The following is a 27,970-nucleotide window of genomic DNA, read 5'->3' as shown; positions in this document are numbered from 1 at the left end:
GTTGTCATACTTTTTTTGTTTGAAATATGTAATCAAAGCTTAAGCTAACAGCCAACAGTCTTCAATATTTTTGTCTTTCTCCATTCAGATAAACAGGAGCTGTATTGCCTAGAAAGTGTTCTTTTTCCCATTTGACATTGTGTGTGTAATTTGTCTTATCCTCAGCTCTTAGTCCGATCATCTTCACCAATACAGTACATGCACACTGATAGCATTTACATAAAAATGTAATTCTAACCCTATTTTCTGACAGCTTGTTTTCATCACCTGCATCATTGTGTTTGATTACAGTTGATATTATGTCATTATTAAAGTGCTCTTATTTTTCTATGCCCAGATGAATCTAAGAAAGACGTCCCTGAGGATTTTGACATCGACATGGAAGCCCCTGAAACCGAGAAGGCAGCCGTCGCTATTCAATCGCAGTTCAGGAAGTTCCAGAAGAAAAAAACTGATGACAAGTCATAGTTGCCAGCGGACGTCTCTCTCCGTATGGCCTCATCAGGACGGCATGGTTCGATGTTGCATGTAATAGAATCCATTCTATATGGACTCAAGGGAGGGGGAGGGGGAATCAAGGTCGTAATCTGTCATCACTGATCTAACCTGTTATTTTACTGCTGTAACTGTGAAATCCATACTTTATATTCGTTTTGGTTCCAGCTTTATTCTCCATTCTGGCCAAGAATATATGTCTTACTACTGTACCGATGCATGGTTTTCTATTGTAACTCAAAGAACCTGTCCATTATTTGTGAAAGCACAATATGTTTTCATCGTGAGCTGCTTACAAAATTAGTCAGAAACTATTTATTGAATACTGAGCATTATGTGTACATAAATATAGAGCAGAACTTTATTTTTGTTTCACACCATTAGTCTTCATCTGATAAATGCTTTAGCATACATTCACATCCCAGCGGAGGTTTAAAAATAGCTTGTCTTTTGAAAGCCATATTGTTGAATAATTCCCAGCTTATCTTACCGAATCCTCACTGTGTGCTCAGTTCTCTTTATTGATTCATTTCTGTGTTGAATTCCATGCTGGATAAAAATGACTTGAGAGCGTGTGTTTGATTGTCTATTTTACTGTGGCATATCATAACATTTCTGTTCATTTTCCTCCTTTGCAAAGAATCATGGCACAGACATTAGCCAAACCAAACGCTCACTCATATCTATCTCACCTCAACTCTTATCTCAACTCAGTCTGAATGAAGCAAGAAACTATTAATAAACATCCTTGAGTCTCTGGAACTAAACACTGTATTGTCTTTTAATTAAACTCAACCTTAAAGCAGAAAAACAAAATTGCCCTCATGTTCAATTGATGACAAAAGAAAATATTAGAAGACATTTTTGACACAGTTACACAGATTAACTGGCATGCACTCTACTATTCATCAACTTCTGTACATCTGGAGAACTGCACTTTAAAAAAATAAATTAATCATTCTCGCTGCATAAAACACTTTCTCAATTTCATCTAATTTCATCTACACAAAGACAAATTGAATTTAATCCAAAGGTCCATAAAACCTTTTTTTTTTCTCTTACAAATCAGTCTTTCATTTGCATATTTTATTCTGATATCAGAGTCAAAATGGCTGACAGTGCAAGCTATGAACTACTTCTCTCAGCAAATTCAATATATGAAAGAACTGTTTGAAAGAATACCTACCCTTCATGCCATGTGAAGGTCACACATTGCACCGAGTAATATATTATTTACACTGAATCCTCTGGTGTACTTGAGCCCAGATCACCTCATCTGTACACACACACACACACACACGCACACACACACACACACACACACACACACACACACACACACACACACACACACACACACACACACACACACACACACACACACACACACACTGAGGTGAGATCCATGAAGAGACACTCTTCCCAGCATGGGAAAATAACACCATAAAAAGTGGGAAATAGGGAACCATGTGATTAATGTGCTCAGAAAAATGGCCATATGCGTGTATGTTTTTCCCTGAAAAGTGTGTCTTGCAATAGTTAAAGGATTAGTTCACTGCAGAGTAAAAAAAATCCTGATAATTTACTCATCCCCACATCATCAAAGATATTCATGTCTTTCTTTCTTCAGTTGAAAAGAAATGAAGGTTTTTGAGGAAAACATTTCAGGATTTTTCTCTATATAGTGACTTCAATGGTTATCAACGGGTTGAAGGTCCAAATATCAGTTTCAGCGCAGCTTCAAAGATCTCTACACAATCCCAGCCGAGGAATAAGAGTCTTATCTAGAGGAACCATCGGCCATTTTCTAAAAAAAATTAACATTTATATACTTTTTAACCAATGCTCGTCTTGCACGTCCATGACTTCACCATTACGTAATCACGTTGGAAAGGTCAGGCGGTAACCTGAATTAGGTGGAAAATGTAGATTTACTCCTCCAACTTTAAAATTGTTCGACATCGCTGTTTTACCTTTTCGAGTGACTTTAATGCCCGTATGCACAAAAAACGTGAATAGGCCTCTCTTCCAGAAGTGAAATTTATAAATATCATATGATCTTGAACTTGTGCTCAGCTAAATGGTTTCAGACCTCCGCTTTGTAAACGACAGCTTATTAATGTTATTAACATATAAATCAGCGCCAGTCAACGTCCAATCCTTTACTTGAGAATGCTGAGCGGCAAGAATTGCTTATATTTACCAATACCTGCAGTACTCCGACTCTACCACAAGGAAAAGTGTGAACGTCTGCTTAGACCCTGATGTGGCGCTAAGCACTTTTCCACGTCAAAGACTGTCTGTGTGTCCGCATGTTTTATAAATGAGGCCCATGATGCAGAATTGGAAAAAGATGGCTGGAGGTAGTGTACTACTGTATGTTAAAGCTTAAATAACATCTCACTCCAACTCCCAAAAGCAGAAGATAACCAATGTTACACTAAGTGAACTCAACAGGTACAGTAGGTCACACGTGTCTTCTGATTAAGTCGTCAATACCATGAAATACATTTTTTCTTAAAAAAAATGGAATGAATCAGGAGTGCCTGTTCTATTTCATCTCAAAGATGTTATTTTTCTTGTCTTTTTTATTTATTTATTACTACAATACAATGGGACAGTGTTACAACAATCATCTCTGTTCTGTGTCACAAACTCTCTTCAGAGTGCTTGCCACTGGCTAAAGAGTGCAGTACCTGGGGAATATACCACAGATCGGAGAAAGGGGTATATCAAATCGGCAATACAAAATAACATAAAATATATTTCTAATCAAATATATTCAGTTTAAAACGGTAGTGCAATTATAGTATTCTGTAAGCACCAAGATTGGGATACTCTGTAAAACACTCACATTTTCCATACTGCGTAAATTTCATACTCTAACCCACTTCTAGTGAAATAGATCATCCCTTCCTCGATCTCTCTTGTTACGATTCTATTTTTAGATCGCAACAAAGGGAGACGCCACACAACCGCTTTATTTATTTAACTAAAGTAAGAAACATGAAATGTCAAGTGATCATCGTAATTGTTAGTCAGTGTGTCAGCATGTGAGTGTAAGTAGCAAGTTGAAGTGACATCAGTCCAACCAAACATAAACAACGAAAGGTCCAAATCAAAACATCATAATAGGGGAAGATGGATAGATCAAATGCGGCTGTGGTCTCCCGTAACCAATATATCCCGTCAGGAAGCCTCATGAGCAGCAATAACACCAATAGTTCTCTCTTACTCTGTTTAACCCAGTGTCTTTTAAAGAGCCATGATTTTATTCAGGTGTAAAGCCATGCCCTCCAGCAATCACCTGCAACTCGGGGACGAACACACAACTACTCACTGAGCCGTTACACCCTTGTTATATAAGATCCAATTCCAGTATAACAGTGTTTTCCATTCTCCTAGACTGCTCAGTTTATCCCCAGCAATCTGGATCCTGAAAGCAAATTAAGGCAACAAAGAAAGCACAGAAAAACAAAAACAACTGCCCAAACACGTACGGTACACTATTCGGTCTGGTAAGGAACACGAGTAAAAACGCATCTGCCAGTACGTTAGTTCCCTTGATGTGTTTTACAGTTAAACTGTAAGGCTGTAAAAAGAGAATCCAACGCATTAACCGCTGACTCTGGGACTGTAAAGAGTGTAAAAACGTCAGAGGGTTATGATCAGAATACACCTCCACAGGTAATCCTCCTCCCACATACACATCAAAGTGCTGAAGAGCCCAAATGAAAGATAATGCTTCTTTCTCTATTACAGAATAGTTATTTTGATAAGTATTAAACTTACGAGAAAAGAAACTTACAGGATGGTTGAGTCCAGTCTCACCAGTTTGTAATAGAACAGCCCCAGCACCAATCTGGCTTGCATCTACCTGTGTTTTAAAAAGCTTATCCAGCCTGGGGGCAGCTAGAACAGGGGCAGTAGTCAACAGTTTAACATTTTCAAAAGCTTTCTGACAATTTACACTCCAAACTAAATTGACAGCATTCTTAAGCAACAGTTGAAAAGTTTGGGCAAAAACCCAGATAATACCCCACCATACCCAAAAAACGCATCAGTTCTTTCTTTGTTGATGGAGGAGGTAATTGTTGAATAGCCACAATCTTGGCTTGAATAGGACGCATCTCACCTTGGCCAACTTCTTTACCCAAATATCTTGGCACACATTCTGCCAAGTTAACTGTAAGTCATGCCTCAGCCAAACGCATCATCAAATACGCACAAAGATGTACCAGATGTTGTATCACTGAATAGAATAACATCATCCAAATACACTGCACAACCCTCCAGGCCGAATACCACTTAATTCATCAATCTCTGGAAGGTTGCGGGTGCATTTCGCAAACCAAAACTCATAACAGAGTACAAATATAATATATATGGTGTAATGAATGAAGTTATTTCTTGAGCTCTAGGTGTTAAAGGCACTTATTCCTTTAAAAGGTCCAGTTTGCTTACAAAGTCCGCAGTACCCACCTGATACACACAATCCTACATTCGAGGAAGTGGAAAGGCATCAGGTTTAGTAATAGTGTTTAACTTGTGGTACTCAGTGCAAAATCTATAAGTAGAATCTGGCTTCTTTACCTGCAAACATGGCGAAGCCCAACTGGAGCACAAAGGGACAGCGATCTCATTCTCAAGCATATACTGAACTTCTGACTCCAGCACATTCCGCTTACTGATAGGAACCCTGTAAAAACGCTGACGAATAGGCCGCGCATCTCCCACATCCACATCATGCTGGATCAGATGTGTATGGGTGGGCACATCTGCAAATAAACTAGGAAAGTCAAACACCAACTCTGTCAATTTTGACCTTTGTAACTCCGACAAATGCGAAAACAACGCATCTAGATTCTGAAGGGTCTCTGAATTCTTTATCCGTGGAAGCAAAACACCGTCTCCAGGTACAGTACAATCACATCCATCCCCCTCTCCTTCTGCAGAAAAAGGTTGAGAATTATCAAGAGAGACAGTAGCAACAGTGACCGCTGGATTAACCAGTTGAGTGTCAGAATTAAAGGGTTAGTTCACCCAAAAATGAAAATAATGTCATTAATGACTCACCCTCATGTCGTTCTAAGCCCGTAAGACCTCCGTTCATCTTCGGAACACAGTTTAAGATATTTTAGATTTAGTCCGAGAGCTTTCTGTCCCTCCATTGAAACTGTATATACAGTATACTGTCCATGTCCAGAAAGGTAATAAAAAAATCATCAAAAGTAGTCCATGTGACATCAGTGGGTTAGTTAGAAGTTTTTGAAGCATCGAAAATACTTTTTGGTCCAAAAATAACACAAAATAAGACTTTATTCAGCATTGTATTCTCTCCCGGGTCTGTTGTGAATCTGCGTTCACGACTCCGCAGTGACGCTGCTGACGGAAGACGCTGATGACGTGTTATCTGGTGCGCCCGAGCTTCGTTTACAGTCTGAGGGAGACGCACGCTATATTCAAGCTATTCTACATTGTTTGCGTGGATATCATTTTTTTAATGGTGCGTAAATATGCATGTCGCGGATGAGACACTTTTACAGCGTGCGTTTCCCTCAGTCTATAAACGAAGCTCGGGCGCACCAGATAACACGTCATCAGCGTCTTACGTCAGCAGCGTAACTGTGAAGGATTGACAACAGACCCGGGAGAGAATACAATGCTGAATAAAGTCTTATTTTGTGTTATTTTTGGACCAAAAAGTATTTTCGATGCTTCAAAAACTTCTAACTAACCCACTGATGTCACATGGACTACTTTGATGATGTTTATATTACCTTTATGGACATGGACAGTATACTGTATATACAGTTTCAATGGACGGACAGAAAGCTCTCGGACTAAATCTAAAATATCTTAAACTGTGTTCCGAAGATGAACGGAGGTCTTACGGGCTTAGAACGACATGAGGGTGAGTCATTAATGACATTATTTTCATTTTTGGGTGAACTAACCCTTTAAGAGAATGATAAGACTTAAGTAAATTTACATAAATTTACATTTAGCATTTCACTGATCTGGAGTTGCAATTTGATCATTTTGGTCAGTCATTTTACGAAGAATGTTAATATTGGGAAGAGAGTGTATGGACCAGCACATCGTGCGTAAAAAGGAGAGTCAGATGAAGGTAACTGTAAACCAACACCTGATCACCTGGTGTAAAAACACGGCCTTCTGTATGTTTGTCAAAGTGTTTCTTAATTTTAGTCTGCGCTCCGATAAGATTTTTCTGAGCACTTTTCCAGCTAAAAATAAACAACTACGGAAACCATTTACATATTCTAACAAATTTTGAGGAGGATCCTCTTCACGTACACTGTGGCCAAACATACGTGAAGTGAAATTAGTCCCTTTATCGTACTGAATAATCTTGGGTATCCCAAAAATAGAGATGAATTGGGTTAAAGCTTTCACAACTGCTTTAGTGGTAATTCTTCTGATAGGATAAGCTACAGGGTATCGAGTTCATCACAGTCAGCAAATATACATTACCTGATTTATGTGTAGGTAATGGGCCCACGCAGTCGATTATTAGATGCTCAAAGGACTTGCTTGTAACAGCTATAGGACACAGAGGAACTGGTTTCAAAGATTGATTCGGTTTCCCTGTTAACTGACATATATGGTACGTTTTAATGAAGGCCGAAATATCATTTTTCAAACATGGCCAATAGAACTGTCGCAAAACTCAGTTATACTTTTTATTTACTCCTAAATGACCCGCAACTTCACCATGTGCAATTCTCATTACCACCTCTCGACATTGCTTTGGCACCACTACTTGAATTATAGATTCCTTTATGAATTTCTTTACTTAGAAAGATTGATACTATTAGAGAGAAAATGATAACTATGCAACCGTCTTCTACAATATCACGTCAGACGGCATGCTATAGACCCCCTGAGGACAAATTCCATTCATTCTTTGCTGTAGGAGAGGAAAAATGGTCTAAACTTGTTAAATCATCAAAATCAACGTCATGTACAGTATGTTAGACCCTATAATGACTAAGCTGAAGAGATGCTTGCAGAAGTCATAGATCCCCATCTTAAAGGGGTCATGAACTGCATTATTTTAATGTTTTAAAATGTTTCCTGGGGTGCACTTATAATATTAGTATGATTTTTACATCAAAAATGGTCATAATTGTAAAAACATTATTTTATTTTTTTAAATAAAATCCCTGAACAGGGGATTTTCCTTCCCTGATTGTAGCCCTCTGATTTGAACGCTGTGTTTGAAGGGGCGTGTCTGTGTGAGACTTCAGTGTAAACGCCCCCTGCTGTGATTGGCTAACATCCTTGCATATGAAATAGCTAGAGAGACATGTGGAATTCTCTCGAAAACCTTTAGCACGTTTTTACTATTACAACTCTCAAGGTTAACTTATTGTGAAAAGTGTTGTTTATAGCATATTTGGATCTATGGCATTATATTTAGATCTATGGCATTAAAGGTTGCAGTTGGTGAGCATGTGCCGATCACAGACATGTTGAGCAGCGATCTCGTCATTGCAACTTGATTTCGGCACACTAACGAATTCTTTTATCATAACTAACAATGCAAATACAATGTACATAAGAGATTTGTTGATAAAAACTATACATACAAGGGACTTTGTTAGGATCCCAGTCGGGGGACTCTATGGAGTCCATATCGAGTCTGTTTGCAAAGCCTGCAACGAAACTGGCAACTGATTTACCAAAGAATCCACAGTGAAATTTACAGAAAACAAATAAATAATGCTCCTCTGAGACATTCACATTGGTAAAAATAATAACCACATTAGTAGCATTAGGATCCATTGGAAGGTAATGTTATTTATAATCCCGTGTCATACCACAATGAGTCGTTCTCTGGGCTTGGTTACAATAATAAATGCTGTAGAAATGCAGTTGATTAATACTTCATGTTCATTAATGTAGTTAACTAATGTTAATGAAACCTTATAAGTGTTACCGAGATATAATTTGGAAGCATGGCGTTAGTTTTTACTGTTTTGCTGCTGATACTATTTTTCTTCACGACCTGACGAAACATACCAATTCACAAAATTAACAGAATGCATAGTTGATTTAAACAACTGGATGACTTGTAATTGACCACTACTTAATTTTTGAAAAAAAACCCAGAGGTTTTAATTATTGGACCAAAAAACTTCTGGACGTAATAACCCAGAATACTGTCTAACACTGATGACTGCTCTGATCTACTAGAGTTTAACTCCTCAGGCTGACCTTGGCTGAGGGCAGCTCCGTCTCATCGACCTTCACCATCAGCTGGTCTGGATAGTGCTATTAGGGACCTATACTCAATCATTCTAGATTAGTGTCCTATCCCTGCAATATTCCCAGCTGATGTTTGTGGGGTACTCACTATACCTGTAACAGTACTATAACTGCCCATATTTTACTCATTATTGACATTACATTCAGAAGTAACACAACCCTGAAATGACAGATCACTTTCTGAAAGTCACAATGCACTGGCATTTTCATTACAAATTCTGATAATGTATTTTTTTCTGATTCACAACTTCATCACCGTCATCTCTTTTTAAGGGTAACAGGATGTGGCCTCACAAATGGGTCCCCAGTGATCTGTAGTCGCTGATCTCTGAATCCGGGTCATGGCACCAATCTGCAGCAGACTACTCGTAACACCAAAGGATAAAGCCCCAATAATAACACTGACAGTGCCTTTTTTGTGCCTTCTGCAAGCATACAATGGAACAGTGTTACAACAATTGTCTCTGTTAAACAATCTCTCCTCAGAGTGCCTCCTGAAGAGTGCAGAACCCAGGGAATATACCATTGATTGAAGAAAGGGGTATATAAAATATATGTAGTATAAAGCACTGTGTGAGCAGCTGCTTATTTACATGGCACAGAATTATCACAGATTACCTCTCAAAAAGTAGCCTTTTGTTTCAGTTGTTTGCAGGTGAATATCCACTTCATCCAGCAATGTTTGTTCTCTGTGTAGAGTCAGTAAACTACACTGTCTGTTTGACTGCCTTCAGATGATTCAGTGAGAGAGTCCGAACAAATCGACTCTCAATCGATTCAGACCATTTTGCAAACCCACTTGACCAACTCACATTCATTGAAATGAAAAACAAAACAAAAAACAAAAACAAAACAAAAAACTATAGAATGAATGATTAATTCACAAATTATTGGTTTCAGTAAACTAAAATATGGGACAATAACTTCTGAAATATTTACAGGGAAAATGTTTCTCATGGTACGTACCCAGACAGCAAAATAGTGTCGGCCCAGATGCGGCCCACATTTGGTACGCGTTGAATCCACATGTACCAGATGTGGCCCGGATCTGGGCCGACACTATGTTGCTGTCTGGAACAGCGCGTGTACGGATATTGTTCAAAGAGCTATTGAAAATAGCATATTATTCAAAGAGCAATATTAAGAGGTTGTGGTTTGAACAACCTTAAATAAAAATAACTAAATAAGATACTTTTTTTATATAGATATAATTACAGAGCCTAAATGAGCAGTACAATACAATATCTGCTGGCTGAAATGAAACACATTACCTTCAATTTGGTCATTTTAACAGGTAATGACAAGTCAAATGTTCACACAAGTCATGTGATTCAGTCCTAATGGATATGACGCTATCAGAATCGATTGTTTTGCTAAGCAGAAAGCTCAAAGAAAGTTACTTTACTAGCTTCTGATAGCGTCATACATTTGGCCTTACATGATACATTGGCAAATGTCAAAATTTAATTTGTTCTAAAGATAATCATGACATGAAATAATAATAAACTGTCCTGAGTATATTTGAAAAAGGGAGCTACCATGAGAAAATCTTCAAAAACTGTAATAACTCCCTCTAAACGTCCCACAGATTCCTAAGACATATATGATTATGATATATGATTAATAATAATATTAATAATACAGGTTAAAATTATAATTGAGTGAAATTTCTTATCTAAGAAACTCATCTGTATATTGTTCTTTTGAGAGAGATGAAGGTTATTGCATGCACTTTTGTCTTGAAGGAAGAAAGCAAACTGGATGTACCCAGCAGAGAGAGAAGTGGACGGCCCAGGTGCACAACAGCAAGAGAATAAGTCTGAGTGAAGACTCGAGGATGCACGAGGTCTACAGCTGTCATTACTGCACGTAGATGATTCTTTGATGAACAGAACGTTTGAAGAATAACATTTATTTGAAATAGAAATAGTCATTTGTAACATTATACATGTCTTTACTGTGATTTTTCAACAATGTAACGCATCCTTGCTGAATAAAGGTATCAATATCTTACAAAAACATAAACATTTCATAGTAATTCCAAACTTTTTATGATAGTGTTTTTTTAGAGAGATTTCCACTACGTTCATTTTTTTTAAATACCTCTTTTATACGTTTTTTTTACGTCCCTATTGTCATCATTGTCAGATATCCATGAAAACATTAAAAAATCAGGTAATAACAACATCAGCCTTCATCGTGAATGTCTTCATCCATATTTCATCAGCTATGAGTTCAAGATAACACTGCCTTTGGTTATAGTTATTTATTTGTATATCAGATACTCTAGATACTCATGCTTTAGTTTCTTTTAACCATAATATGGAAACTCCGCCAAAGAAGTTATATGAAATATTTTTTTTTATTTTTGTGATCATTTTAAGAAGGTTCTACTATGGGATAGCAACTCTGGGAATTCAAAATGTTACGGCATTTAATTAATGTGTAACATCCAAAATATGTTCATTTTGAATGATAGATTTCTCAAGTCACACTATTGTTACACATTACCACACTATTAGTATGCACTATTTGTGTATGTGATCATTTTTGTCAACCTTAACTGAAAGAACTTGAAAAAAATAAGTACATTTATTGTAGTTCTTGGAGTGGAGTTGGAAGCTTCCAGATAAAAAGGAACTAGTAAAAACCTTGAGCGCTGATGCCTTGAGTTATACGGCAGATTCTATGTATTAAAACTGTTTGTCAATTTTAGTTGTAAGTTTGACTCATGTTGTTTGTCTGAGCAACCATGATATATTGCTGTTTTCAGGAGGCATTTGACTTTATTGGAAGTAATTTATTAAAAATAAATAAAAAATTTGGAATAAAAAAAAAAGAAGAAAAAAATCAGATTTGCTTTAATGTGAGTAAATGAATATGTTGGCTGCATGTGCTGGTTTTCAGCTGACTGCAGAGAAATCCACACAAACAGAAGAGCTCCTCCTACAGGCAGCAGTCCGAGCTTCTTCATAAACATCTCAAAAGACATCACAGTGCCATCTGTTGGTTATGATCATGGATGGGATCTATGATCATAACCAAATAATGGTTATGATTATTACCTGTAACCTGGGCACAACATTTTGACCTGGTGTTTGTGAATATTTTTTTGATGGTCATTTTTACATCGTCATCTTGACAAGTGTCATTTGATTTACCATTTTGGTCTTTGTGTTTAAGGCAAGCGTATTTAAACTGATGTCTACACTGACATTGGAAAGGCAGGCTTGACAACTGAAGACATGAATGGCAAAAACGAATCATGAAATAGAGCATTAGATATCAGAGTCCCGTTTTTCATCATTCTCTCTGTTCACTATTCTCACCATTAGACAGGTTTTTCAATTATAGTTTAGAGACTGTGTCATTAGTTTGTCTCTTTATTGTCAATCATCTTCGGGTTTATTTTTCATTATGCATTACTGAATACATTCATATCTGTTAGTACTCCAAGATGTCCAAGAATTACGAAATTATTAGTAAATCCAGTGTCATATTGCTCAATTAAAATATCTTCTCTTTGTTGCGTGTCTTACACAAAACAGGCCACACCATCTACAAACATGTGAATCAGATACCATTCATTCAAGGAGCTGCTGGAGAAAACTGCATATAGACGTTTAGGTTTCTTCCACGGTTCTCTCTTTGTGTCACACATGCTCTGCAGCTCGTCAGATGAAACTACCGTTACGCAGAAACGTCACAAAAAGCTCCAAAAGAGGAAAAAAAGACAAGAGAACCCAACAGTTTCAATTTTCTAATCAAACCAGATGTGTGCAAACATGACTAAGGACTTTATTTACCAAATCTTTTTTTTCTCTCCCTGTATCATCCACAAATAAAAGTGATTTCTTCATGTGTATGTATATATTTATATATATTTATATTTATATGTATATCATAACATATATTATAACATATAATGTCATAACATACATTACAACATTATATATTCCCTTAGTGTGACAAAAAAATCTCTTGGAATTAATTTTTTTTTATTTTCAGGTCCCCATGCAGTCCTTAGAAAGCACAACATTCTGAGACGACTGGAAACTGTGGACGTGTGTCCAACCTCCAAGTTGGACTCGTTGTCCTTCCTCCATGTCTTCTGCGATCGTCAGATACACAGGCGCGATAAACAGCTACGAAATTGCCGATCACACCTCGTCGTTTCATCAAAACAGTAGAGTCATGGATAAAGAAAGCAACGTCTTCCCGCAGAGCTGACCACACCCCGCCTTTTTAAACCATTTTTTGATAATTTTTCTCTATTTTTATATAATAATAATAATGACTATAGAATTATCCTTGATATAAATTCAAAAGTAGTTCCTCTGTCAATTTAAATAAATAATTTTGGCAATCTTCTTCTTAACGGTGGTATTTAAAATAAATGAATGATTACGTAAAAAATCCAACTTAGTCAGAAAAGAGGGCAAGAGAAGAAGGATAGAAAAAGAAAGTGTAAAAAAAAAACAGAGAGAGAGCGAGAGAGAGAGAGAGAGTGAGAAAGACAGAAAGAAAGTCAGATGCAAAGAAAACTATCCACTTCTTTAGGAATTCAGAATGTATGTACAGGACTCATCTCTGAATCAGAAAAGCGCTCGTCTTTGCAGCGGGTCCTCACGTTTTGTGTGTGTGCGTGACAGTGCAACGTGGTCCGTAGCTGTAGTCCTGTGTTATACAAGTGTGTAGGACTTTGCGTAGGGGTTGTTGCTTTGTTTCAGGTGTCCTCTGGAGTCTAGCAGCGACTCCTGGGAGCTGCTGAGTTTGGCAGCCTGGGCCAGGTCGCCCGGCTCGCGCTGTGGCAGTGTAGAGGCAGTTCCCGGCTGCCACTGCTGTACCGCCTCTCTGCTGGGGGGCCCGGAGGAAGAGAGGGCTGACGAGGGGGTCTCAGAGGGTGTGGGGGCAAGCAATGCTGGCCGCTTCGCCAATCGGCTCTTCTGTGGGTCCATACAAGTCTGTCCTGTGGCCTCCCGACCTGAGGGGGCCGCTCCCCGGTTCAAAAGGAAGTCCATACGTAGGTAAGGGGGAAGATGGACCAGCTCACCTCCTAAGAGACAGACAGGGTCATGTAAGTGTGAGCACTGCTCAAAGATCAGTTTTGCTTTGCACAATGTGATGAATAAGGGGGGGGGGGGGGGGGGGATGGAGAGAATAGTATTTAAAGGGATTGTTCTGGGTTCAAGCTATATCAACAACATAGAACAGGGCATAAAAGGATAGGTAAGGTTTACTCTTTAGTCAATGTTGTTTTCTGTCGACGCGTGTACAAAAACGTCATTAAACATTATTACTAGTGCATCTATAAGTTAAGTTTATGGTTGGACAAGACAGGACAGGATAGGGTTGATTTACAATAGGATAGGGAAGCTTTGGTTTAGGTAGATATTTTATGGTAAAATAGGTTATGTTCAGAGTAGGAAAGGTTAGGACAGGACCGGATTAGAGTTGCTTTAGGGTAGGATCGCTTAAACTAGGATAGGTTAGGTTTAGGGTATAGGATAGGTTAGGTTTAGGGTATAGTATAGAGTAGAGTCGAGTATGATAGGTTAAGTTTAGGATAAGATAGGATAGGGTCATGTCGTGTTGAGTCGAGCAGAGTAGAATCGAGTATGATAGGTTAGGTTTAGGATAGGGTAGAGTCGTGTCGAGTAGAGTAGAGTATGATAGGTTAGGTTTAGGATAGGGTAGAGTCGTGTCAAGTAGAGTAGAGTAGAGTATGATAGGTTAGGTTTAGGATAGGGTAGAGTCGTGTCGAGTAGAGTAGAGTCGAGTATAAAAGGTTAGGTTTAGGATAGGGTCGATTAGAGTAGAGTATAATAGGTTAGGTTTAGGATAGGGTAGAGTCACGTCAAGTCGACTCGAATATGATAGGTTAGGTTTATGATAGGGTTTAGGATAGGACAGGATAGAGTCGTGTCGAGCAGAGTAGAATCGAGTATGAAAGTTTAGCTTTAGGATAGGGTAGAGTCGTGTCGAGTAGAGTAGAATCGAGTATGAAAGTTTAGCTTTAGGATAGGGTAGAGTCGTGTCGAGTAGAGTAGGGTAGAGTCGAGTATGATAGGTTAGGTTTAGGATAGGGTCGAGTCGAGTAGAGTATGATAGGTTAGGTTTAGGATAGGGTAAAGTCGAGTCGAGTAGAGTAGAATCTAGTATGATAGGTTTAGGATAGGGTATAGTATAGAGTAGAGTCGAGTATGATAGGTTAAGTTTAGGATAGGATACGATAGAGTCGTGTCGAGTCGAGCAGAGTCTAGTATGATAGGTTAGGTTTAGGATAGGGTAGAGTCGTGTCGAGTAGAATAGAGTAGAGTCGAGCATGATAGGTTAGGTTTAGGATAGGGTCGAGTCGAGTACAGTCGAGTATAATAAGTTAGGTTTAGGATAGGGTCGTGTCGTGTCGAGTCGAGTAGAGTAGAGTATGATAGGTTAGGTTTAGCATTGGGTAGAGTAGAGTTGTATCGAGTAGAGTAGAGTAGAGTCGAGTATGATAGGTTAGGTTTAGGATAGGGTCGTGTGGAGTCGAGTCGAGTAGAGTATGATAGGTTAGGTTTAGGATAGGATAGGATAGAGTCGTGTCATGTTGAGTCGAGCAGAGAAGAGTCGAGTATGATAGGCTAAGTTTAGGATAGGATAGAGTCGTGTCGAGTCGAGTAGAGTAGAGTCGAGTATAAAAGGTTAGGTTTAGGATAGGGTCAAGTAGAGTAGACTAGAGTATAGTATGATAGGTTAGTCGAGTCGACTTGAGTAGAGTGGAGTCGAGTATGATAGGCTAGGTTTATGATAGGGTAGAGTTGTGTCGAGTTAAGTAAAGTAGAGTATAGTTGTGTCGAGTCGAGTAGAGTAGAGTAGATTCGTGTTGAGTAGAGTAGAGTCGAGTATGATAGGTTAGGTTTATGATAGGGTAGAGTCGTGTAGAGTAGAGTCGAGTAGATTCGAGTTGAGCAGAGTGGAGTCGAGTATGATAGATTAGGTTTAGGATAGGGTAGAGTTGTGTCGAGTCGAGTAGAGTAGAGTCGAGTATGATAGGTTAGGTTTATGATAGGGTAGAGTCGTGTAGAGTAGAGTCGAGTAGATTCGAGTTGAGCAGAGTGGAATCGAGTATGATAGATTAGGTTTAGGATAGGGTAGAGTTGTGTCGAGTCGAGTAAAATAGAGTAGAGTTGTGTCGAGTCGAGTAGAGTAGAGTATGATAGGTTAGGTTTATGATAGGGTAGAGTCGTGTAGAGTAGAGTAAAGTAGAGTAGAGTTGTGTCGAGTCGACTTGAGCAGAGTGGAATCGAGTATGATAGGTTAAGTTTAGGATAGGATAGGTTAGGACAGGTTTGGGATAGAATAAGATCAGGTTTGCTTTCCACAATGTAATAAATTAGAATAAAAATGGATGGAGGAACTAGTTTTTAAATTAGTGTTCTAAATTCTAAATAAAATTCCGGATTCAAGGTCTGTTGACACCATAAAACAGGAAAGTACAGGACTAGACAGAATAGTATTTGGATTGGATAAAATAGTCTTTGTATTGGATAAAATAGGTTTAGGGTAGGGTAGGGTAGGGTAGGATTAAATTCAATTCAATTCAATAAAATGTTTCAATTCACATTGATTTGTATAGCGCTTTTTCTCAAAACATATTGTTTCAAAGCAGCTTTACATAAATTTAGAGTGATCTGTTATCAGAGGTGACTGATAGGATAGGGCAGGAAAGTACTTTATTGATCTCCTCCTCATCTAGTTGTCTAAACAACTAGTAGAATTTTCAATCCAACTGTGAATCCTAAACAGATCAGACACATTTCACACAAAAGGGCGTTCTAAAAACGGCGGAGTGCAGTATTATATGAAATTTGTTCCAATAAGGCCAGTGATTGAAGTTTACATCACATCCAATGTCTCCATTGCAGTTGTCTCCAATTGTAAACTGCTATTTTGTAAAGACAGACGATACCTCTACAGCACAGGATGCAGATCGCCCCTACTTGGCCTTAAGGAACAATGCCAGGTGCTCTCACTAACCAAAGTCTTCCTGTCTGGGGGAATAGGGCAGATACATTCACAATGAGACGGTAACACTAAACGCTAATCAGTAACCCAAGAACCGTCTGGGGCCTGAAATCAGCCCTGGGTGGCCCAGACGCAGGCTACGTTAAGCCCATTGATGCGGAAAGAACATGGCAGTGTGTTTGGACAACAGCCTTCAAGCATGTACCCATCAACACAGGAATTGATAGCACACTGCAAGAGTGACAGCTGACTGGTGAACAGGTAAACTGAGGAACATGTGGAAAAACACACTCGCAAACATACAACTGCTCAAAAGCTGTAAGAATAATAATATTAGGAATAATTTTGATATTCGCACAGTGTAAATAGCAACTAAAAGTATTTTCTTTACACTAAGTGCAAATAGTGTTAAATGCTATGTACACTGTTTAAATAGGATCTATCACTATTTACACTTAGTGTTAATAGTATATAGCAATATTTACACTAAGCGGAAATTGTATTTTATTTGCATTAAGTGTAAATTACGTGTGCATTATAGTATATTATAAAATAGTATACAATAATAACATATTCAGTGTAAATTATTATATTTATTAAAATCATAAATGGATGCTGTCCCTAAAGCCCTCCCCATAACCCTACCCACTAAACACTTAATTCCCACTATCAAACACCTGTTAGGCACTTTATTTCCACTTATTCCAAATATTTTCTGAATTTTTATTGGATACGTGATGGGGAAAAAGGCAGATTCGAACTCGGGTCAGTCGTGTCAAAAGTAAACGCCACCCGTCTTACTCTCCACACCACTGATCCTATTATGAGCAGGATTTCTTTCATAATTTCATCTGGCTAAATCAAACGATGGTGGCCAGAGTTAGTGTAAATGGCCTCTGCCCACAAAAGGTAGTTGCACTTGGTGTAAATAGATACAAACATTTTTTAATATTTGAAGAAGTCTCTTATGCTCACCAAGCCTGCATTTATTTGATCAAAAATAAAGTAATAACAGTAATGTTGTGTAATATTATTATACTTTGTGTGATAAAAAACACAGATGCAACCGGATCGTTCCCATAACGACTAACGCAATATACCAAGAGCAGCGCAAATTAGCGTCTGGTTTAAGACATGCTTTTTTGGGGCGTTAAATAATGGTGCAAATACCAGTAAATTTACTAGCTCAAACCTTAATAAATCACCTTGCATGATTCATTTAAATACTCTCCTCCCATAAATGTTGTGTCTGAAAGGGTAACTCCAACAAATTCATATGCAATAAGGTTCACAGTGTGTCTATATAGTAAACCCCAACAGTAGTTTTTTGAAAATTATTTTTTGAAAGTTACTGTCTTTCAAAAGTAAGAGTCGACTCTGAGTCAATGAAATTAATCGTTTTTCAAACGAGACATAAGCCGTTTCGTTGTGAAGTCAAGACGAAACATTAACATATTGCCCGCCCATATTGGACTTCTGTTCATTGATACAGTTTCCACGTGTTCATCGCAATATATTAGAAACATACTCTGTAAATAAATTAGAACAAGTAAAATAATCGTTCTGTTGATGGACATGCAGTTGTTAATGCTGATGGTGAGGAATTACAGTTGCAACATCTCATAACGTACCTCAAACTGAGTAGTGTATCACTGAGAAACACACGATCGAGTCGTCCTTGCGATGGAGGTTCGGGTTGAATAACTAGTTCTTCTAGTGTTTCATCATCGGACTCACGCTTGGATTGATATGGTCGAAGCGACATCATAGTTTGTTACTGTGTTTAGATTACGGTGTAGGACGTCTCATGCACGCAGAGCTGACGTTGTTATGGCAATGGGTGTTTTTGTTTTCGTCGCGGGCGCTGTACGTGGTAAACTAATCACAACAGACTGAGCTGTCTGGCCAATCAGAGCAGAGTAGCTCACGGAAAATAGGGATTTTGAGAGATTGATTCATCTGACAAGTCGTTTGAGAATCATTGAAAATGTGGTGATGTGCAAATGTATATTGTGTATATTTTTTTCCTTTGATGCCTGTTGTAGGAGACTCCAAAACTCCAAAACAACATATTTTGCTATTCACCATTTGCTATTGCTCCTATTATGCTATTTTAAGGAAACTTTAAAATAGCATAATAGGGGCACTTTAACATTTCAGTAACCCTCTTCTTCAACTACCTTGCTCCATTCTGGTATGTAACACTCACTTTTTACAATCCAATCAAATCCTGATAGATAAATTTGAGTCCCACCCTACTTTTTTCCATTCTAAATATCCTGTTTTACTCAGAAATATGTCCAGTTGTGAAAGTAAAAAAACTTAAACAGTGTTTTGCTTGGGATATGGGATATTTAATAAAAGTAGAGACTGAATGATAATTAAACTCCACCCTAAAAACAGTGGAAATGACTTGCGTTCCCAGTTTTAAAATCAAGCGAGAATACAGTAAATTGGTTTTCTGAAAGCGCAAATCGAGCTTAGGCAGTTGGCGCTTGTTTGTAGCCTTACCGGGTCTGTGTGCTTTGGGCACGGCCATATTCATGACCCGGCTGGCGTCCTGTGGTTTGGGCGGGGAGGCTGTGAATCTGCAGATGCCTGACTCTGACGGCGTGCTGGACGTCAGGCTGTCTGTGTAGTCATTGGTGCCGGCCGTCATCTGTTCGGAGGATGTGTCTGAGATGAAGCATTCTGTGATCGTGAACTTAGCGTGTCGCAGCTGTTCCTCCATCTTGGCGTGTTCGTAGGCGCGGGCTAGTTCCTCGTACGTGGAGGAGGCGCTTTCTGTAGACACCATACTGCTGCGAGCTCGATCTGTGAGAGAGAATACACATGTCGTTATATATCACAAAGCTTTTTACCACATGGGTAACATTGGGGGCCCTATTACACCCGACGCAATGCAGCGCCAGGCACGAAACAAGTGTTTTTTACTAGTTTCAGCCCAACGCAGTTATCATTTAAACGTCCTGCGCCACGTTGTTTAAATGCATTTATGCCAATTTGTTCGCCCATGGCCTGCTGGTCTGAAAACGAGGTGTGTTCAGGCGCATTGTTGGCGCATTGCTATTTTGAGGAAACTGAAATAGACTGCGCTATTGACCAACTGAAACCTGGTCTAAAGTCAATGGCGCAGTATATTTAGTATATACAGTATATTTTTGTTATTTAAAGGGCGCATTAGTAATGTGTGCCTATAGGCGGGTCCACAACACGTGTACACTCTGCTTATTAAACACACAGGGCACACAAACTAGCCAAATATAAAAAATAAAAGGATTACAATATAAAATATTAATATTGTGTACATAAAGATATGGTGGAATCCGGCTTGTCCCGTAGATGGTCTGCTTTCGTGCTTTAACCTCGCGCACGAGCGAATGGGAGATGAGACTCTGATTGGTTTATTGCATGTTACGCCCAATACACACCCATTACTCATTAAGAGAATAGAGACAACCCTTTTAGACCATGCGCCGGGAGCGAAGACCATTTTTCCCGTCGTTAAACTAGCAAAAGTGGATTCAGACACGCACTGAGTGCTCTAGAGCTGTGCGCTTTAGATCATGCGCCTAGATCGTTAAAATAGGGCCCGGGATGTTGAAGCAATGTCGACTGAAACAAAGTAGTTAAAGGGGTCATATCTTATCATAACTTTTTCTTTTTTACCTTGAGCTCTGGTAATATATCCCACTGATAATGTCAGTCAAGGTTTCTTGCACCAAAAAAGTTTCTTTTCTGCCAGCTTTTTGCTATTATTCTATGGAAATGACATGATTGGCTAATGCTTTGCCTGTGAAATTAGCAACAAAATTTAAATTAAGGTTGTGAGTTTGCTTCAATTTCAGAATTCATTGTGAGACAGAAACTGTTAAACTTGTTCACCCTCATGTCGTTCCAAACTCATACAACTTTTGTTCATCTTCAAAAGTCAAATTAGGAAATGTTTAGTATTCTCTCACTTTTTTTGTCCACCAGTTGAGAACCCAAGCAGCCAAATATTTCACGAAAAACAAGTAATCCACATGAATCGAGCAGTTTAATACAAGTCTTCTGAAGAGACACTGTCGCTTTATATGACGAACACATTACCTTTACGAAGTCTTTATGAACTTTTTGAAGCTTAAAATAATGGATGGACAAATGTGATGAGAGGATATTACAAATGTCTTCCAAAGATTAATGTAATCTTATAAGTTTGGAACAATGTGAGGTTAAGTACATTTCCATTTTGGTTGAACTAACTCTTAATATGTATGCATATGTATGTTCATCAAAAACCATACTGTTTTTGGACTGGGGAGGAAGTTTTGAGATCTAAAAGTTAACAGAAGCTGCTATCTGTTACCTGTGTCCTGAGAGGGACTGACACTGTAGCTGTCGCTCTCTTTGTCCACTGAGCCCGTGGCGCGGGGTGTGGGCAGCCTCCAGTCGGTGGTGAGAGTGTGTGAGGAGACGGGGGGATGTGGTCGGTTCAGGGTCCACTGGCTGGCGTAGCGACTGCGTGTGGCGGGACCTGCTTTAGCGGTGCGGCGGGCAGTGGGGTCTGAGGGAACAGAGACATACACCTGTTAAAACTGTACAAAGTGACCGATGTGAAGTGAACCAAACCTCTGACCTTCCATCCTCTGCCCGTGTGGTTATAATATGGTGCAGTGATGGTATCAGATGGCAGTACCATGATACTTTACCATAGCAACCCCACCAAGTCAACAGCCAACCAGCATTATGTTCTGTGTTGTGCATTATGTTCTGTGTTGTCTATACCAGCAGGTGGCAGTAGTCTATATTCGTCATTCATAAAGGGAAACATACTAGGACTGCGGATATACAAATCATAAACAAACCAGCGCTTGCCTACCATTTTGAATATTAATGTTGATCACTTTCACAGCATTGTGGTGATTAAAATATTTGCCTATTGGAAGGCTCGGGTAAGATGCAGTATCTTTGCATTTGCATATTCATAGATCCGCTTATACTAAATGAGGCAAGGGTGTAGAGTTACATCCAAGCTATTTTAAGGCTCTTTAAAAAAACAAACATTTTAATTAGTCATTTCGGTGATCAAATATGAGTCTTAAGGGATACAATTATTGACTACAGGGGGACATTAAGTCATCTTGAGTTATCTATGTATTTCACGAAAAAGTCATATGGGTTTGAAGGACATGAAGGTGAATTTATAATTAATTTAAGGCAACGCTGATGAATCCTCCTGAATAATCAATGACTGTTATCATGACCAGTGTCAGAGAAATGCTTCTCTTCAGTTCAGCTCCACTGAAGGCGTCAGTGAGCAGAGGAACCTACTCTAACATTCACTTCCTGTGAACTCAATTAAACTGCTCATGTGCTGTACATGTTATTTAAATCATAGGACTGGATAGAGGCAACCTCAATATTCTTTCAGGTCACACTCACAATATGAGTCCATATTCAGGATGATTATTCAGGATATCGGACAGGCATGAGGTGAGGAGGACAAAGCATTAATCTAATATTAGTTTGAGGTGTGAAACTGTTACACATCAATTCAAGACTATACGATAGCAATCCTGAAACTTTATCCATGTAAACCACTGAATCCAAATACTTTCTCAATCAGATTCAAAAATACCTTGCGTATATCCTATGGTATAGTATTTTATGATTCACGAATTCTGATCTTGCATACTATTTACATCTGCTAGACTACTTTTGGTCAGTTTGTTGATGCCATTTCTTATTACTGATTGTGACTATGAAATCATCTACACACATGGGTGCATTAATGAGACTTTATGACATCAACAGAACCAAGCCCACAAGTTCAATTCTTACTTGTACCAGGTCTAGCGTCAGACACGTCTACTAGCGGTCCGGTGGCCTGAGATAGAGACTGGTAATGCACTGTATGGGTGACGGTTGAGGACTTCTGTTTAGACGTTTCTCCAAAGTCATTATCCGTCAATAGCACTGTGGAGCGGTCATCTGAAAGAAAGAGGAAAGCAGGTAAATAAAAGCAGAGAAGACCATCATGCAATACACCTTTTCTTATAAACATGAGTGCTGGATGTTATTGGTTATCTCCTCAACAAGCCACATGGCTCCATTAACCATTCACTGTATTCCCATTTTAGAAATCAAGACTAAATTATACACTGCAAGAGTGGAAAAATTAGTAACCATGTGAATGAGAAGACAACATATATGTTGATTAGTATGAAAATAAGAAAACATAGTTACGCCCGGAGCTAAAGACAACCCCTTTAAGGAGTTGGTCAACCATCAGAGTTGATGTTTGCATTTATGTTTGCACAAACAGTGCAGGATGAGTTATGTGAGAATGTTTAAATACTTGGTTTGTTAGGGGTCTGTTAGAAAAAGGCAAACCCCTAACATAACATAATGGTCTCTTACCGATTGTCTCCATAGTGTCTCTCTCCTCAATGAGTAGCTGAGCACGTGGGATATCGATGTGCATCCTCAGAGTCTGCTGCTGTTTGTTCACGGTGTCTGGTGTACGTGCATTTTTACTGGAGAAACACATCCAAACAACAGAAAACAATTACTCACACTACTTTATGACCAACTGCACTGGTTTACAAGCCAATGCTATAGTTCTTTACCTCATTAGCATCTCTGCTAGGCTCTTTGCATCTGTTGAATTAAGAGAAATGAGGAAGATATGAATTGCAAAACATTGATGACAAGAAGACATTTTTGGAGTATCCTCAAGGATCTATGATGTTGTTTGCAAGATGTCGTATGTGTCCACAGACCTCGTAATCTCTTGAGTCTCTGCTCTCTTCTCCTCCTCCTCAATACTAGAAGAACAATGAAGACCATAGAGATTGCCACCAGAATGCATATGATTGTGACCATCATCTTTAGTCCTTCATTGCCCTGCCGGTTCTCCTGGCTGGGGTCCACAGTCTTTGGCAATGGAGCAATTGTGCCTGGAGAAAGAAGATTGAGTAGTTCTGGTCAAGGTCTGGTCATAACCAAGTTTTGATATCTACTCATTTTTTAGCCCATTTTTTGCTGGTTAATGCTGTTTAGTGTTGATTTGCTGCTGGTCTAAATGGTTAACCAGCATCGCCATGCTGTCCAAAGGCAAAAATGCTGCATCCTTGTCTGAACAAGTTATGCCTTAGTTATGCCATTTAAAAGCGGTAACCTGGCGTAGCCGGAAAATGTATGATAGGATGAAAAACATTGATTCTCCTCCAACTTCAAAATCGTCCGACATCAGTGTTTTACCTTTTATTTAATTGTTTATTTTGTAAAGGGCGTTTGACTTATTCTTTGCACATTCACTTTCCAGACCAGGAAGCAGCATTTTTGCCTTTGGACAGCATGGGGATGCTGGTTTACCATTTGGACCAGCAGCAAATCAACACTAAACAGCATAAACCAGCAGAAAATACTTTAAGCAACTGCTCCCGAACACTGAATTGAGTAGTCTCTGATCTAGTACTCACTGCCATCCACGTTTAAAGTTGCGAAAAGCACCCTCTTCTCTGCTGTCCCTGCGCTGTTGCCCACTCTCATCTGGAGCTCATACCAGGTGGCCTCCTGTAGGTCGTACAGAATGTGGCTCTTGGTGAGGGAATCTCGCTTTACCATGGTCCATTTCATAGTGTCCACGGGCCGATATTCCAGTGTGAAGGAGTCGATCGGACAGCCACCGTTGTTCCAGCCAATGAGGTTGAGCTCCACACGGGTAGAGTTGATACTTGAGAAAAGCTCATGGTCTTTGGCGAACTGTGGTTCTGATAATGTGGAGAAGAAAGATATTATGTAATTCTGAAGTTAGAGAAAACTGTCAAACTTCGAGGAATTATAATCTATGGCCTTTTCATTTAGCAGGGAGTTTCATCTGAAGTTACTTCTACTGATTAACAATCCCTTGAAACCAAAAATAAATTGTCCCTTCGGACGTTGTCTCTCAGCCGCCTGCTCATAGAGATCAATTTATATTATACAGCTTGTATTGAGCAAATGTGGTTGTAGCTCGTTGTCTATGTTACTATGATTGGAAATAGGTGTCAATTGTGTTTTAACAACGTTTAGCTCACGAGTTCTTGTGTTCGAATCTGTGAATATATTGCCAACTTTACCGAACTCCTAAGCACTCACTGAACGCATTTCTTTATATTCGAGTCCAAGTTCAAACACTATGAAACGCTCCATTGGTAACGTACAGAGCTGTTTGAAACACTGCCAGCGGGACATTAAACAGGAAGGGTTTGTCTGAGCTCACAACAGGTTTTGTGAGAGAACGCAAATATCTTTGCGAGAGAATGCCAAAGGTTTGCGAGGGAAAGCAGTTTCTCTGGGAAAATTTGTATTTTAATTCAATTAAAAAAAATTCACATCCCCAAATTTTTTTTCACCACCATGTCCCTTTAGTGAATCATGCTAAATGATCAATTGGGTTTGCGGGCCTGTGCTCGTGCTGAGTGAGCGTGTTTTGGTGTTTTGAGACTGAAAAATTAAATCCCAAATGAGAGAATCTTGTCTGTCATCATTCGGTTTTAACATCAGACACGGACTTCGTCAGACGTTCTGCTTCTATTGCCTGCGGATTTGATAATCAATTGATTACTAGCTTGTATAAACCTTAGTGAAACAATCTAATATCTAATAAAAAGGAACTCAAAGTTCTTATCTATTAAAAAGGAAGCATCAAATGAGTGGACTCAATGTCCACTATAGATTTGGACACAACTACAAATGGCTATCTCCTCAAATAATGCAATATAAATGGGCATAGGGGGAGATTTCAGACATAGCATATGTCTTTTAGCTTTGACGCCTATGCCTATGTTTCGACGTGTATGCTAGTTCACTTCTGAAAATAAACCGAAAGCAGATAAAGTAAGCACATTGCAGGAAAACAGATCAAAAGTATGGATACAATCATCTCCTGCTCAGGGGTGTGTATACATTTTTGTCTTATAAAATGCAATCCAGAATGATAATGAATAAATTAAGGAAGTCAATTAGGAGGTAGCAAAGCAAACCATGGCTTTGTTATTATTATTTTTATTCATTATTATTATTATTTTTAAATAGTGTTCTCAAATTTAGCTATTCATGATAAAGGATTGACCTTCAGCATGGTCTCCCAACTTGTTTAAATAGTATGTATGTGAACACTAATGAAAAACATTCTAAACTGTTGGTTTTAACAATTTCTCATGAATTGCTTTGATAACTGAACGTAACCAAACTGAATTGTAAGTGAATGCTGATTCAGTCACGTACTTTAGCCTCTAGAGTTTGCCATAATTAACTTAGGACGTAAATTACACAGATTTGTACCTTTCCCGTGGGTTTTAGCCTCAATGATTTCACTGATGCGTCCAGGACCAACTGCGTTTTGTGCAGTTAGAGTAAATTTGTACCAAGTGCCACACTTCAGATTCTCAAGACGGTAAGACCGCTCACTGGGGCTGATGGAGAAACTGCCCCACTCTTCACTGTTATCCTCAGAGTACTGCAGAATGTAGCCTGACCAGAGAAACAACACACCACTTTATGCTCAGTACTTGTGTTCAGTTTGACAAATAAACCCCAAATGCCAAACTTTATTCACAAATATCCGTGCAGCCTGACCTCTGATGGAGCTCCCTCCATTGTCTCCAGGGATCCAGAACAGCGTGATGGAGGTGGTCGTGGTTTTGGTCACCGTGAGGCGTGGTTGGTCCGGAGGTACTGAAATATTTTGAGAGTAAACACAAAAAAACAGTGTCATTTGTCAGCCACTAAAAGTGCAGACACATTTACTACTGTTCGCCAAATGTCTGTGGGAGAAAACCATTCATTTCAATAGAAATTTTTAAAGGATTTCCACATGCAGATTTCATGCAAGCGTTGCCCAACAGAAAGCTGCTTGGTTTGAAAGTGACTTCTGTAAGAGCTGTGCTCATACATCACGACACTATTGACAATTTACCTTTTCGAGCACAAAATTTCACTGTGACCCTCACTATTTATTGGCTACATTATTTTTTCCCCTTTTTTCACAGATTTGTTTTCACATTGTACAACTATAATGAGTGTAAAAGTGGTTTGGTGTTCTTAGTTAAATCTGTTACTAGCCTTATTTTTTTTGCATTGACTTGCTACTTGCTGAAAAAAAAGCACTAAAATCGCACAAACTGTGTAAATAATTCAATACACACAAAAAAAGCTCTCTCTGCAGAGTATATTCTGATTATTTGATCACAAACACACCTTGGACCTGAAGATTTAGCATGATCTCATCTGAACCCCAGTTATTGCTGGCAACACATCTGTAGTACCCAGAATCCTCTGCTTTGATGGTACGAATAACAAAGCTGCCATTGCTGTGAGCGCTGCGACGACCATCGATTGAAACTGGAGCAGGTGTACCATTACTGCAGGAAAACATCAGTTTCATATCGGTTTCATAGCAAATAAAAAGCAAATAAGCAAGAATGATTTCATTCAGGTGTTTCATGCATGATTTGTAGAAAATGAATTATATTTCCCCCAAAATCTTTAGAACACTTTATAATAAAAAAAGAAAAAGAATTTTGACAAGATTTACAAAATGACTTATTCTTAAGCAAGTGCAAGTGTGTTTTGTCTGGCTAAAACAAAGGTTGGAGTTGAAGAATTTTCCATGTTTAAATTGTAAATAACATCTAAATCAAACATACTTTCCCTTCAGCCACTTGATGGTTGGAGGAGGGTCTCCGACTGCTTTGCATGGAAGGACAATGTCCCTCATCCAAGGGGTGGTCACTGTGCCACTGAACGTCAGGATTCGAGCAGGGGCTTGAGAAACAAACAATGCTATTTCAATGGGAGACTCAAACCCTCTCACTCTTCTGTCATTTTGTTCCTGCTATTGGTACAACAGAGTGCTGCAGGGATGATGTATTTTAGTGGCTATTTTTTTTAATGGGTTTTTGGCTAATTGCCTAAAATAAGGTAATACGGTTAACACAGACTCAATATTTTCTTTTAATTCTATGACATTGAATACATCAGTAATACCCTCTTGTGATTTTTTAAAGCTTTTATTTGCCTTGAACAAGTGGTTAAATGGGATTATAGAGTTTGTTGGGGAAATGAAACATCATCACACTGAACATGAAAAGACATTACTCATTAGTCCACTTTCACAGAATATTTTGCAGGATTGTGATTAACTCAG

General features: G+C 38.8%; 1 protein-coding gene across 2 annotated transcripts in view; it reads right to left on the bottom strand.

The window, feature by feature from the left end:
- Positions 1-12,792: 12,792 nt before the first annotated feature.
- dscamb (Down syndrome cell adhesion molecule b) overlaps positions 12,793-27,970 on the bottom strand; it is a 158,621-nt gene continuing 143,443 nt past the window's right edge. Inside the window, exons 22-33 of one of the 2 annotated variants that reach the window (XM_079609578.1) lie at positions 27,471-27,588; positions 27,022-27,185; positions 26,401-26,499; positions 26,107-26,295; positions 24,261-24,551; positions 23,559-23,735; positions 23,406-23,436; positions 23,197-23,312; positions 22,618-22,767; positions 21,143-21,340; positions 19,306-19,608; positions 12,793-13,843 (exon numbers count right to left, since the gene is read on the bottom strand). In XM_079609578.1, coding sequence (XP_079465704.1) covers positions 13,470-13,843; positions 19,306-19,608; positions 21,143-21,340; positions 22,618-22,767; positions 23,197-23,312; positions 23,406-23,436; positions 23,559-23,735; positions 24,261-24,551; positions 26,107-26,295; positions 26,401-26,499; positions 27,022-27,185; positions 27,471-27,588 — 2,210 coding nt within the window. In that variant the 3' untranslated portion in view covers positions 12,793-13,469. The remainder of the gene's footprint in view (positions 13,844-19,305; positions 19,609-21,142; positions 21,341-22,617; positions 22,768-23,196; positions 23,313-23,405; positions 23,437-23,558; positions 23,736-24,260; positions 24,552-26,106; positions 26,296-26,400; positions 26,500-27,021; positions 27,186-27,470; positions 27,589-27,970) is intronic. The other variant, XM_079609579.1, reaches the window with a different exon arrangement.

This window comes from Phoxinus phoxinus, assembly GCF_949152265.1.
Source record: "Phoxinus phoxinus genome assembly, chromosome: 4".
Taxonomy (NCBI): domain Eukaryota; kingdom Metazoa; phylum Chordata; class Actinopteri; order Cypriniformes; family Leuciscidae; genus Phoxinus; species Phoxinus phoxinus.
Note: the sequence above shows the minus strand (reverse complement) of the source record. Positions and strands in the feature narration are given on the sequence as shown.